General features: G+C 28.0%; 1 protein-coding gene across 1 annotated transcript; it reads right to left on the bottom strand.

The window, feature by feature from the left end:
• Positions 1-11,858: 11,858 nt before the first annotated feature.
• LOC145841652 (tRNA (guanine(6)-N(2))-methyltransferase THUMP3-like) lies at positions 11,859-13,430 on the bottom strand. The gene has a single exon (XM_082949004.1). The coding sequence runs from the start codon at positions 13,428-13,430 to the stop codon at positions 12,168-12,170; it is 1,263 nt and encodes a 420-aa protein (XP_082805130.1). The 3' UTR covers positions 11,859-12,167.
• Positions 13,431-14,776: the final 1,346 nt, after the last annotated feature.

Here is a 14,776-nt window from a genome sequence, read left to right as displayed (position 1 = left end):
AACGTGATTTCGGCAAGGTTACTTGAAAATATGTTAACGCTTTGGTCAATTGTTTCAACGAACTTTTAAATATCAATAACGCAAGAATTGCCTCACAAGTAGTAACTACTGTTGGTGTTTATAAAATTTCTTTTTTAATATTAAACCGTATTTGTTATGAACCTAAACACTTTTGATTTCAACAACCGATGAAAGTTTAGTTATTTGAAATAAAGCGACGAAAAAATTTAGCATATAACTGAAACTGTAAAGTTTTTTTTTATAAAATAAACACTATATCAACTCATAGAATTTTATAAACAAAATAAAAGTTTTATTTAAATTGTCAAATTAAAGAAAAAACTGTTTTTTTACTGTTTAGTTCTAACTTTCTTCTACGTTTTTATTTGAAATATTTAAAAAACTTTGAGAAATTTTTTTTTAACCACTTTTAATTCTATCAATTTACTGATGCTTTTTTTTTAATGATAACTTAACGAAAATTTACATTAATTTGTTCGAAAACAAATTAACTTTCAAAAAATATATATGAAAACTTTTACTAAAAGAGTATTGTAAATCTTAAAACCTAACTAATTAAATATTGTCATATTCAATTAACTTTTTTTATGACACTAGCTGTAAAATATAAAAAATAAAAAATAAATAACCTGCTTTGATGAGAAAACTATCTTATAATATTAAGCTAAACAAAAATGATAAAAAACTACTAATATCTATAACGTATATGCTCATGAAGTTGTTCCGCAAAGCGTTAGCTTAATGAGACAGAAGCTATTAAAACCACAGTACAGTCCGTCTATAGCGATAAGATATTTAAAAACTTTTATTTTTTTTACGCTTTAAATGTACTTTGTCGTCTAATTGTTTACCATCGTAAAGGTAACACGTCATGGATGAATTAGAGAGTTAAGTATTCTTATAAAATGCGTAAATAATTTATTTATTTTTTGCATATCGGTAGTTTGTTCTAAAAATGATAAATATTCAGTTTTTAATACGAAAGCTTTTGAGTAAGCTATGGTGCAAGTAAATAGTTTCAAACAAATATTCAGTCAACGTTGTTTTAGTCTTAAAAGGTTTTTAGGCCTTTTCTAAGTAGCAGGCACTTTTAAAAAGTGAATAAACTTAAAAATAAAATTAAAGCATTGAGTTCTTATGAGCTTAAAAAAGTGTTATATATAAGCTTAATACTCAAAGAAATCATTTGATCTTCAAACTTGAATGCACTTTTTTTTTTGATTATTTTAAAACTTCAAAGACGTCTACTAGGTACCGACAAACTGACTTTCGGTTAAGTACACTTGTTTAACTGAAAAATTATAAAACTAAAAATTAAACAGAAAATAAAAATATTCAAAGCTCTCACAATGCTATAGCTGTAAGTCTATCAACCTTGTTATGTGACGCAGAATATATAAAATATTTTTTGAGTTTTTGTTGATGTAAAACAAACGTTATAAGTTGTAGTTAACACAAAAATAATATATAAACACAAATTTGAGATTTTTTACGTAGTAATCGATAGATTTGCATGCTTAATCATTGGTATTAAGATATGATACAAAAATCAAACTTGAAATAGTAAATACAATTAGTACTTAATTTTTACCTTTTAACTGAATAATATTCTCATTCATTTAACGTTTTTATTGAAAATACTTTAAAGTTTTCCAACTAAATCTATAAAATATGTTAAATATTATAAAATTCTTTAAATAACCAAGCAAATAAGCAACAAAATATGTGTTATACAATTTAGCCCTGTATATATAATTATACAATTTAGTACGATGTTAAGTAATTTTTAACAACCTTATATAAGCAGCAACATTAAAACTATATTGTTTTATTACAAAAAAAACCCAAAAAAGTCAGAAATAAACAGCAGATATTATACAATGCTATTTATACAAAGCAAATGTTAAATGTTTTAAATAAAACTTTTTAACATACGCATCAATGTAATTAGGTAATTGTATACTAAAATGTTGTGTACAAATTATCAACTTCACAAAGAATTTGTATTGCTTTTAAGCATTAATCGAATTTGAATATTTGTTTTCACTTATGCAACAGCTTTTCTTGATGATTTATTTAAAAGCTGTACTGAACTCTTGAAAATAAACTTGTTTTTTGTTTAAAGTGAATGTGTTTGTCTAGTCAAAAATTTTACTTTTGTTTTAAAAACTTTCTGGAACAAAAGTCACACTTTGTGAGCTGTAACTGAGATTTTTAAGTCGTGAAAAGTTTATTTATTTGAAAAATAAATGTTTGTCACTTGGTATTGTGCTAACATAATTATTTGCTTCAGCTTGGCTTGTTATGACAAGTAATGAAAGAATATTAAAATCGAAGTGGACTCTTAGTGCTGCTAAAAGTTAGAGGTAAGTAACGCTAAAATTTTTAAAAAATTAGTTATGATTTAATTTTCTAGAACTAGCATTTTATAATAACCATAAATCGTGTATCTAAAGACATTTAATTTAAAAACTAATTAATCAAAAATAAACTAGTAAAAATCTTCTTTACTTGAGCTCATACTTTGTACTGACAAACTCACATCAAATACTTGAAAATATTTTTTTTTTTAATGCGTAGTTTAAAGCTCGTAAGTTTTTTCAAATATTTTTTTATAAGTAAAATCTTAGTTAATGACTTTTTAACTTACATGAAAACTAAATGAAAATTTCCTTAAAAATTAAAATAGATTTAAACAAAGTTATTTACTACTTGAGCTTTAACAAGATGTTAATAATTTTACATACTGTATAAAAGTAATATTGCTACTCAAGGTTAAATAAATATCAAGCTAAATTTTGAAAAACAAATTAATTAAAGTTTAATTTACGCAAACTATTATTTTATTTAAGACATAAATTATTGATTTATTTATGTATGTTTAAACATACATTAAGTGGTTACAAAAGAAAATGCTTTTTTTTAATTAAAGTCTAATAAAACATGTTAACGGAAAGCTTTGGTGAAAAATTACTATTTATTAAAATCGCGTAGTTTATGATTTTTAAGTTTTTTACAATAAATTCAAAAAGTATAAATTTTATTATTTTCAAAAAGTATAATTTATTTTTTGTACTTTTAACTACATGTTCGTGCGTCTAGTTTTAAGAAATATAAAATATTTATGAGGCAATATTATTAAATACGTTATTTAAAAAATCTTGTTTTTTGATAACACTTGACTTTAAACTCAAATAAGTTCAAAGATGAACAAAAATTTTATCATTCCCATTTTTTTAATCCAAAGAAAGCCAGCTTAATTTTTTCTATTTAAGTTAAAGACACTATTAATTTAGTTTAGTTGAAATGAACTGAGTTAAATAGCAATGTATAAGTATAATACAAATAAAAAATATCACTGCTAACAAAGTTGTAATTAAGTTAGAATTCGTAAAACTTAAATTAAACTTAAATTTAATTTCTAGTTAACAAAATACGATAAATATCCCAGCCTTAAATTAGTACAACTAAAAATAATTGACTGTTTACACTACAAATTAAACCAGAAAAAATATTTATTTTAAAAATAGATCAATTTTCAAATTTTTGTGTAACTTAAAGTACTTTGAAAAAAGTATAGTTTTGATAGGTTTTATTAGTTCAAAGTGCACTATTGCAACAAAGTAAAACTAAAACAAGTTCGAGTGTTTATAGAAAAGTGAGATAGAATTTTTAAAATGTCAACTACAAGTTTTTCGCTGTAAAATGAAGTATTTGTAAAGAAATTTAAAGCAAGCAGATGTTTTTAAAAAAACTTAAAACGAGTAAGACTTTTAAACAAATTTGAATTCTTAAGAACTGTGTACTTTTCAGATTTTGACAATTTTAACTTAGATTTAATTTGTAATTTTACATCAAGCTTCACAATTACTCAATAAGATGTTTAGAAATTATGCCAACGAAGTATGTTGCAAAATTACACTTCCAATATAAAAAAAACCTTGAAACTTTTTTGTTTGGTACATTCAACCAAACACAGTATTTTTTGATTAATCTTTAAAACTTTTGTTTAATTTTTAAGTAAAGTTTTGTTCAACTTACTAGCCGTAAAAAGCTTGTTTAAAAAGCACACATATTGTAAAACTATTTTAAATATTTCATTTATTTAGTTTATTTTGTTTATTTACTTGGTTCGGTAGATAAATCAATCTTTTACTACTAATAAAGTAAGTTTGCAACTGGAAAAGTTCGCTTTATCAGAACTAGGTAATTGAATAAAACAGTGACAAAACCAAAAAAAGTGTAAGAAATATTTGATTTTGTAAACTAAAATAGTAGATGTAACTTGTTTCAAAAACTAGTTAACATAACTATTTACAAAAAAATAATAAACAGCATGCATTTAACATCTTTTTTCAAGAACAACCTCTCATTGTAGTATCAATAATATCAATGCATTTCGATTCTATTTAAAAAATCTCCTATCAATTTACACTTGTAGGATGAATTTACATCCAGTTTAACATTAATCATGGTTTACATTAATTTTATTTATTTTGCATGGTAATGTAATTGAAAATTATACTAATCTCGTGATGGTAGAACTTTATTTTAAGTAAATTTCAGCATAATTTAAATTTGGTGCTTATTAATTTTGTCAAAAATGTGATTTTTGTTAAAAAACTTTTGTAGAGCACTCGTACACTTTTTTAAAATCTTAAGATTTCGAAATAACCTTTCTTTAAGGCACAACTTTAGTTTCTACAAGCTTAGTTTCTTACTATAAGCAGTTAAAATTTCAATTGTTTTATATCATTTTATACTTTGTAGGATAAATGCTGAATTTTGAAGATGTTGTGATGTATTGTATACGTAATATTGTTTCACAATTAACATAAAAGTAGCGGAAGTTAATAAACAAAGAATAAAATATTCATATATATGTTAATATATAATTCTTGACTTTTTAAAACTCGTGTTTTGTAATGACTTAAGTTAAAAGACAAATTAATATGATAAATTAAAAAGGTATCTTATTTCGTATCAGAACAAGAAATACTATCGAAAACGAATGGCTCAATCGTATTCTTCATGCTACGTTTTTATTTCAAGTACAAAATAACACGAGCGTTACCTTAGCTCGATTAGCATTTTTTGCAATTTTCAGAAGATGTCCAAACTTTAGATCCAATTATTTTCCTTATCTTTAAAGATAACTAAGATTTTTTTAATTCTAAGGAACACTCCTTTGACTGTAATTTTTTAAAATCCCTAGGATTGGGGTTTGAATTTTTGAGTTGGGCCCCTTAGAATTTTTTTTTTTTTTTACTCTAACGGATGTTTCAGGCAAAATATAATTTTCTTTAATATTCTTAGTTTGCTGTGTTCTCAAGGAATGTTTTTTTTAAACTTCTAATAAATTAATAATATAAACAAATATTCCCGATTGTAAATATCAAAAACCTTTAATTTACTAACGGTAACTGTAGGAAAAAAAATATTTAAATACACTAAATTATGACTATTTTAGATGCTTAACGTTTTTTTGATCTAAACTGTTTTTATGTACAACATGACCAATGTACATTTTACTAAAATTATAATTATTTAAAAATGAAACCTCCCATAAAAGAAATATGCGGGATTTCATGATCAAAATTGAACCCATATACATTTATTTAAATTAACCAAAGTTATGCAAGCAGAGATAATTTGATTATTTGTTTTCTCTGTTTAGCTAATTAGAACTCTTATGTTATGTAAAAATTGTTTATTCAGAACTTAGAATTTTTTTTTTGTTTTGAGATTTGCTTGATTAACTAATTTTAGATGCAATTATAAGGCAATATAAATTAAATATTTTCTTTATTTTGTAACAATTGTAAGACACTGGAGAAAATTGTTGAAATATATTTGTGTTTAGTAAAAGACCTTGTTTTTTTTTATATACGTATGTTAATAGTAGCCTTTTTGTAGAAATAAAATATTTATGAGATATTGAGCTTAAGTTTCTGTGGAATATATAAAATAAAAATCATTATTAAGAATTATGTTTGTATAAATTCAGAAATAAGATAAAATTCTGTAAATCTTTTAACCTAAACAAATCAAGATAAGGATAAGTTAAAAAGTATTTTTGTATACATTTAAAAACTTTAATTTTAAATAAGTTGGCTGTTTATTTTTTCAATAGTTACTATTTTCTAAACAAGAAATTTAAAAGTATTTATTTCAAAAAAGCTCAATTTTAGTCAGCTTGCTTAAGTTTTTTTCAAAAACTAGAAAACGCGTTTGTGCTTTATGCTGTTAGATAGATCCGGCCAGGACGTTGTCTATTCCTATTTTTTAAAACTATTAACGTTTTTTTGTAAATTTTCGTTTAGATGCAATCAAACATGTTAAAAATATTGAACTCAAATTTTGTTTATAGAAATTGCGTAATAACTCAATTGCCAATTTCCGCGACAGGCAACTGTAGACGGTTTATAAAATTTTTTCATAACAAAAATTAAAATATTTAAAAATTAATCTATTTGATTATATCTTTTCACCAACTTTAAAATTCTAGAGTAAATTACGCGTTACAACATTTACTTTAAATATACTTTCTATTAAAATAAAAACACTGATTGCTTAGTTTAATGCTTCGTTCTCAATGAGGTTAGTCGCACTAATCGATAGCAATTGTGCGAGAATAGTTTGCTAATTGGAAAAGAATATATAATTTACTTTTCCTCACAAAAACTTATCAAAGATTTTATACCTTTCTGGTTTTACTGTTTGTTATTTGCAGGAGGTTTAATAAAAATATTAGTTATGTTTTCTCTAGCTATAAATTACAATCAAAACTTTTTAGACAATTCTACAAGTGTTTAAATAAATGAAAAGGTATAGGATGGCGTAGTTTTGATAAAAGTTTATATTATCTAGAATAATAATATTGAGTTTGGAAATTCTATACCTGAATGTAAGTATAGAATTTGAAGTAGGTTACAGATTGTAATTTTCATGGTTGCTACAGACCAAGCTGAGAAAAATTTTCTGACTTTTTGCTGACTTTTTACCAAAATGTCCCTGACTTTTCTAAATCAAACTCTTAATTTAGACTTATTCTAAAATACATAATCTAACACTTGAAACTATATAAAGTTTTCAATCTAATTTTAATAAAGGTTGAAACAAGTTTTTTTTTTGCTGAATTTAATCATCAAACTTCCATTACATCACTTGAACCATCTGTGTATGGTTGATGTATTTGCAATAAACAGCTCTAGCAAAATACTTGTATTATTACGTTATAAACACAGGTTGTATGAAAAAAGACTCAACTTTTTAGCATTTCCTAACATACATGTATCTAAATAAACGAAACAACATATAAGAAACTTTTACAATTAAAACCCTAAACGAACTTTCACAACTAAAATCTTAAAACAATAACGAACACATTTTTTTCAATTTCCTAGCATTAATGTATCTATATAAACGAAACAACATATAAGAAACTTTTACAATTAAAACCCTAAACGAACTTTCACAACTAAATCTTAAAACAATAACGAACTTTTTATAGTTAAAACTTTAAAACAATAAAAAACACAATTTTTAAAAATTTCCTAGCATAAATGTATCTAAATAAACGAAACAACATATAAGTAACTTTACAATTAAAACCTTAAATTAATAAAGAACTTATTCTTTAAAAATTTTCAAAGTAAACTTTAGTCAGACTTAGTACAAAAGTTGTAAAACAACCTAGAAGGTAAAAATATCTAATGATAAAAGATATTTACTTAGAACATGTTTTACTTATATAAATTGTTCACTTAGTTTAATAAAATACTACCTAAACTAATTAATATAAAGTTCTTAAAGTAAAAATCAATTAAAAAAGAATATACTTAAGTAATTGTAAAAAATACATAAAAAAGTAAACTATATATGTGTTGTATAAAACATCTCCTCTAATTATTTAGTAAAAAGTTTGTAACAAATAAATATACTCATATTTATTTTAAAAACTTAAGTTATTCTACAAAAAATACAAATAATAAATAAACTTAATCTTGGCACATTCTTCTCTAATAACTTATTTTATAAATTTAAACAACTTTGAAAGAATTATAAAGAGCTTAAGTATACACATCAGTTTGTTACATAAAACACTAAAATAAATGCATAATTATAAAGAACTCAATTATTTACTTAAACAAAAAACACTTTGATTCTAAAATTGTGCTAGATAAACTTTTGTGTATATATCTCAGTTTCACTATGGAAGTGTCCTTGCTACAGATCATCAATACTAAAAAGCTTACAAAATCTGCTTGTTCAAGTAGGGTACTTGTTTAATATGTTAATAGAAAAATGTTGCAGTTTTACAAAGGATATTTTACTAATTTATACCAGATGAAGGCATTGGAAATAATACTAAATATTTTTGTAAATTTATAGGAAAACTTGGGAATTTTTTTTCTGACTTTAAAGGATTTTTAGTTAATTTTTACATTTGAAGGCTTTGGAAATAAAGAATTTTATATTTTTAAACTGACAAAATTTGACTTTTTTTTAAATTTTATCAAATTTCCTGACTTTTTTTCAAAACACCCCATTTTTTCCTGACCATGTGGCAAGCCTGAAGTTTCCTAGGTACCAGGGTTGCTACTGGTTATTGAGAAATTTCTTCAAGATTTTTTGGTCTATATTATTCAAGAGTTTAAATCTGTGTTAAATAACATAAAAACATTGAAAAGGTAATGTAAGAATAGTTTTTTTTTTTTTTTAAATTTTGATGATAACAATTTCTACATAAAAAAATTTTCGTGTCAAATCATAATTTTACTACTTAAAAAAAAACTGTTTAAAATTCAAGGTATTTTAGTGATTTTGTTCAAGATTCAAGGTTTTTTTTTTCAACATTTCTTAATTTCCAGGTTTTGTGGCAACCCTGTACATAACATTTTAACTGCATTTGTTTGTAACACCTTCTGTTAATAAACTTAATATCTGTTTATAGGTAGAAGAACTGCTAAAATTTATAAAAAGAACGTGTAACTTTTCAAGGGGTTAAGAAATATTGATAAATAACTATAGGAGACAAGCTATCTAATTAATTATTTCTTATTTACTAAATTTTGTTTGCAGCTTCCATTAAAAATCTTTTCAATTTGAGTATATTGTAATAAACCACAGTTTTGTTCAAGTTTTGTTTAAACCACGGTTTAAGTTTAAGATTGATAACGTAGATATACAATAGATCAGCTTGTAATTTAAACATTTCCATTGATGTGTTACTTCAGTAGAACAATAAGCAAGTGTTGTTGTTAATAAAGAATGAGAAACAAATTAATACTTACTGTTTTACCATTGAAAGTATTAAGGTTATTTAAAAAAAATTAAGATGTTTATACGTTTGTGCAGTAATTTTTAAGATCCTATTTTTTTATTAAACAAAAGGTGTACTTAATGTAAAATAGATTTACCAAAAAGTTTTCATAATTGCCCCTTGGCAGAAACTGCAAAAATAATTTAGCTTGTTTACTTATTTACTACCCAATAAACTTTCCGACCATTTAAGAGTCTTTTCCCTCCAATAACCTTAACCACCCAAAAAAGAAGTGATACTGCCTACTAGTAAAATCTTGATGGAGAAATCAAACTTTCAAATCAAATTGGGTCGTAAGATACAAACATACTATTTGTTTAAAATCATTAAGAACTTATTTCGAAAACATTAATACCATCTGAGAAGTATGAAACTAAAACAAAAGTAAAACTAACAATTAAAAAATTCTTAAATTTTACAAAAACCGAAGAGATGTACACCAAACCTTTTTTTAATATTTAGATACTAAGTTAAAATATTTTTAAATTATAGAGTTTAATAGTTTTCGAAAAAAAAATCAAAATTCTAGAGCAAAAAGTTTTAAAAGTAGTTTAAACTAAAACAAAAGCAGCAACTTTTTATTTATACAAACATAAACTTTAAGCAGTATTACTACTCAAAGCAGAAAACTTTTTTTTAATTAAGTAAATCAACCTTAACTCGAACAATTTGAAAAAAAAAACTATATATAATGCGGACAAGTTTATTTCTTTGTAAAAGTTAACAAAATTTGAGAAAATTTAATAAAACAAAACATTGCAGGGTCAACACGGGCAGAACAAATAGTCTCAATACAGTCCAAACAATTCTAATCCCCGTGCAGGAAGTGTTTGAGCAGCTTCTTGAAGGTCATCGGGATGGAGTTTGCAACGTCGTGCTTGTAATCCTCCATCTTCATGCTGTCCACTTCCTCCTTCTTCATTTCGGGGTGGAATATCTTGTCGTCGTACAGCGGCTTTCTCATGTATTTCAGGTACTTGTACGGGTCGAATGGCGGCTGGTTGGTTACCACGTCGTTCCTGGGGCTCCTCGTCGCCGTGACGTCATCATCGTCACGGCTGCTCTTCTCGATCCGCTCCACGGTGCCGTCCGGCAGGTGGCGCTCCACCACCTCCCTCTCGACCCCGTCCTGGTCCCTGGTCGTCGTGGTAACCTGCTTGTTGCCGTCGGAATCGATAAAGGTTGACGTTTTCTTGTAGTACCCGTTCGACCTGAAACTGAAGTTGCTGCTTGATTCCTGCTTGAAAAAGTTGCTTTTCGGGGAAATTCCCTGACCCTCGTCCATGTCGACGTCCTGTCTGGGGTTCTGACGGCGCCTATGGAAGTTGGAAAAGGGGTCGAAAGGGTCTTCGCCCCTCAGTGAGCCGAAATCGTCGAAGAAATGTTGCCTCTGTCCACGTGAAAAAGGGTCGAAGAAATCGGGAAGGAAAATGTCAGCGAATTCGTCAAACTCGTCCCTGAAAGCGCTATCGAAATTGGGGAGCCCCCTTACCTGCATGTTGTGTCTCCTGGGGTCCTGGATTTCCGAGGGGTTCTTCAAAACTTCGTCTCTCTGATTGTTGGAAACCGGAGGCTCCTCACCCCTCATGGGAAAATCCCTTCTGATTACGTCACCAAAGTTTCCAAAACCATGACGATGGAAGTTGTTCTGATGGGGCTTTTTGAGCACATCGTCGCGGGGAGATGATCCTTGACAGTCTCCCTGGCTGCAAGGCGGTTCCTCCCCGTCACCGTGGTTGCCAGGCATTCCGGGCCCCATGAAAATCACGTCACCATGACCTCCTCCAGCAGGGATGAGCTTCTCGATGACGCTGATGATAGAGTCCAAGTCGAATGGATCCATTACAACTTTTAATGTATTTTGTGTTTTTACTCTGATTTATTATCAAAAAATTGTTTAAAAAGTATACTGAAAATAAAATGGTTTAAAAATGTATACAGTTATTTTAACAACTACATTTTAATATTAAAAAAAGTTTCAAAAAACTTACTGACAAGCATTCTATCTAAAGAAACTAAACATTAAAGAAGAAAATACGAATTGTAAACTATATTAAAAATTTCCTAGCATAAAAACTATTACATCTAATTTGAAAAAAAAAGATTAAAGTACACGGAAAATGTATTTCTATGAACTAAAAAGAAAAAAAAAACAAATAAGTATTTTTATATAGACCTTTAGGTAAAAAGAATTTTTCTAAACAAAAAAAAGCTTATACATAATATTAAAGTTAATTAATAATTTCATTTGCTTAAACAGCTAAGTTTTTAAGAGAAAATAGCTACAACTGAAACTGTTAAAACTAAATTTAACCTACTAATAAAAATACTTATCAATAAAAACTTAAATATTATTTAAATAAAATTTCTCAGCTGATTTTAAAACTAAGTAAATAGTTAAGTCAAAGAAAAGTGTTGAACAAGGTATTTTATATAAATGTTTTTTAAAACTTACACTTATTCAAGTAAAACTTATATAAAACTAAAAAAAAACACAATAACAAGTTACCAGTGCAAGACTAAAACAATTAAAAAAGATGTTAAAACAGTTTTAAACTAAATTTTTATACATTTTTTTAGAATTCGATACATTTAAATTACCTCTTGCTTTAAAAACAACTTCACAACTCTTTTAAAACATAGACATTAGTATTTCTATTTATAAAAATTTATACAATTTCATTTCTCAAAATAACTTCAACTAAAATTCATACACCTATATAAGAAGTCACTGCATTTTAAAATTTGATATCATTCATACTTAATATTCAAAACCAAAACAACAGTATCTTATACTTCAAATTTATATTGTACTCAAGTTTTATTCTACCTGGTAAGTCTCAGCAGTGCGGTTCATCAGGTAGACGCAAGCCTTCAACCCGCCAATGTTGATGAAGAACTGCTCCCTGCACTTCCAGTACTTCTTGCACTTGGCGATGGCCATTCCCATGCTCCTCTTGTCCCTGGTCAGGAAGCACGCCCTGGCCACGCCCACCCTTGCCACTCTGGACAGCTCCAGCAATGTGCTCGGGTACAGCTTCCTGTTGTCCTGCTTGGACCCCACCCTCTTCCCAAACGGCATGTCTGTCACTATGACGTCGATGGAGTCATTTCTCCAGGGGAGGTTTGTCACGTCCCACTGCATCACGTCAGCAAGGTAAGTCACGTGACCCGCTTGCTTGTTCAAGTGGTCAAAGTTTGCTCTTGACCTCACAATGGCCGGGTGAGCGTTGTCGGCTGCGATTTGGAACGAGCCCTGCCACTCTGAAGCCGCCTCAATTGATATGCAACCCGTCCCGCACATCGGGTCCAACACAACATCTCCCGTCTTGATGTTGCACAGCCTGGCCAAGTTGTAGGCAATGGTGCCGCGCAGGGTGGTGATTCCAAAGTGGGTGATGTTCCTCCTGTGCAGGCTGCTGGTTGTCAATGACAACGTGATCATCACATGGTCCATTCCCAGTATCAGGTTGACTTCCAGGTCGTAGTTTGACAGGTCCACTTTCCAGTGGGTGTGGTCGTTTAGGGACCCTCCAAAGGTTCTCTCAGCTTCGGGGGAGATGAAACTCTGCTTCTTGCCAACCCTGGTTGCGCTGACACGGAAGGAAACCTCATTTGATTTCTTCTTCTTCAATGGAACGTCAGCATCCCCTGAGTCTTGGTTTTTGTCCTGTGCATTTTCATCTGGTTTGGGCTTCATTGACTTTTTGGCTTTTTTGTTGCAGTGCTCTTTGTTGAGGTTCCACAGGTCCACGACGTTTTCCCAGGGAATGTCAAGGGGGAGCTGGAACAGATCAGCCAGCGCTTTCTCCTTGTCCTCATTGTAAACGTAGTTTGGAATGTGCTTGACAACCAGGAAAAGGTTGTCAACAGACTTGAGCTTGTGGATCTGCGCAAGCGTGCTTTTGGTGGCCTGGAAGTAAACTTTTCCCTGCATAATCTCACAGTTGCTCGTTTCTATTTTTGAGTTTACTTCCCCGGCGGCTGACCTTTCAAACCCGGTTGGAGTTGTTGCTAAAATTGTGAATTTTTCATTAGTGTTTTTGAAGTTCTCCATGGAGACTTCAGTTAATTTTTTTACCATGTTTAACTTTCTGTTTTGAATTGTAAAGTGTTGCCAAATGGTTTTAGCTGAACAAAATTTTAACATGTCTAGCAAGGTATTTAAGTATATTTAAATTCAATTTAAATTTCAGCTTAATTATAAAAAAGGCACACAACTACAACTTATTTAGTTATCAAAGATTTTTTTTCTTTTTAATTGTTAATTTAAGTATCAGATAAAAAGGTAGTTTGACAAACTAAAATTTATATATAAGACATTGTAATGCATTATTTAATTGAATTACAACCTGTCTGTAACTATGTTTTTTTGTCAAGTTGTTGTAATTTGTAACCATAAAATAGTTTCTTGTCATTAATACAACATAAACTATTTTACTACTTTGCTTCTATAAAAAAAAAATTTAAACTTCTGTTGATTTTTAACTTAAAAAATATTACCTAATTGTTGCCACTATTTGAGTTCAAAAAAGTCAGCTTGAGAGACCAAATACCAGCCTGAGTTGGCCTGGGTTAATGAGAAAATAATAAGAATTAGTCAATAACTAAAAAACATACTACTAAATTTAAAAAACTTATAATCCAAAATAAAATAAACTAGCTTGAGTGTGTTGCATCCTTGATTGAAAGTTTTATTTGGTAATAATTTTAGTTTTAATATTATTTAGTGATATAAATATTTAGAACTTAGTAAGAGGGTTGCCACTCTTTAAGTTAAAAATCAAGGCTGAATAAACAAAAACTAGCCAGCTTTAAAAGAATGCAAAATAAAAAATTATCATGAGTGAAATAATTCTTCAATTTAAACTTCAAGTATTTAATACTATTACTCAAGCTTAAATATCTAAAAATACCAAAATAATAACAAAAGGGCTAAAAAATAAATTCTTAAAATCAAATAAACTACTCTTAAATTAATAAAACGTATAAAAACTAGCTTAAGTCAGCCTAAGTTTTTCAATAAGTTTAAACTAACTATTTAAACTTGCTTGAGTTAGTCAGAGTCAAGCTAAGCTTTTAAAAAATTTCAAACTAGCCAAACTTATCCAAAGTTATTGAATAAACAGCTTTGTAGTATTTATGGCAGGTATAACTAGTTTTTTACAAATCTGTATAATTTATTAAACTTTCATCTCATCTACAAACTTAAAAAAGACTTTAAATCGGTTTTAAGATATAAGGAACAAAAGTTGGTTACTTAAAAAAGTTCAGCATATGAAAAATTGTTGGAAATACTTTTCCTTAATATTTCAAGTAGTCTCCTTTTAAGGGCATAGGGGGGGTTAAACACCCTTTTTTGGTTTTTCATCTTATTTTATATAGTTTTTACTAAGCTACAAGATGCTTTTTACAGATTTAAAAAATTCA

This window comes from Thalia democratica, chromosome 7 (genome assembly GCF_965202585.1).
Source record: "Thalia democratica chromosome 7, ktThaDemo2.hap1.1, whole genome shotgun sequence".
Taxonomy (NCBI): Eukaryota; Metazoa; Chordata; class Thaliacea; order Salpida; family Salpidae; genus Thalia; species Thalia democratica.
Note: the sequence above shows the minus strand (reverse complement) of the source record. Positions and strands in the feature narration are given on the sequence as shown.

Coding starts and splice junctions, on each gene's coding strand:
- LOC145841652 (XM_082949004.1), bottom strand. CDS start 13,430: ATGGTAAAAAAATTAACTGAAGTCTCCATGGAGAACTTCAAAAACACT.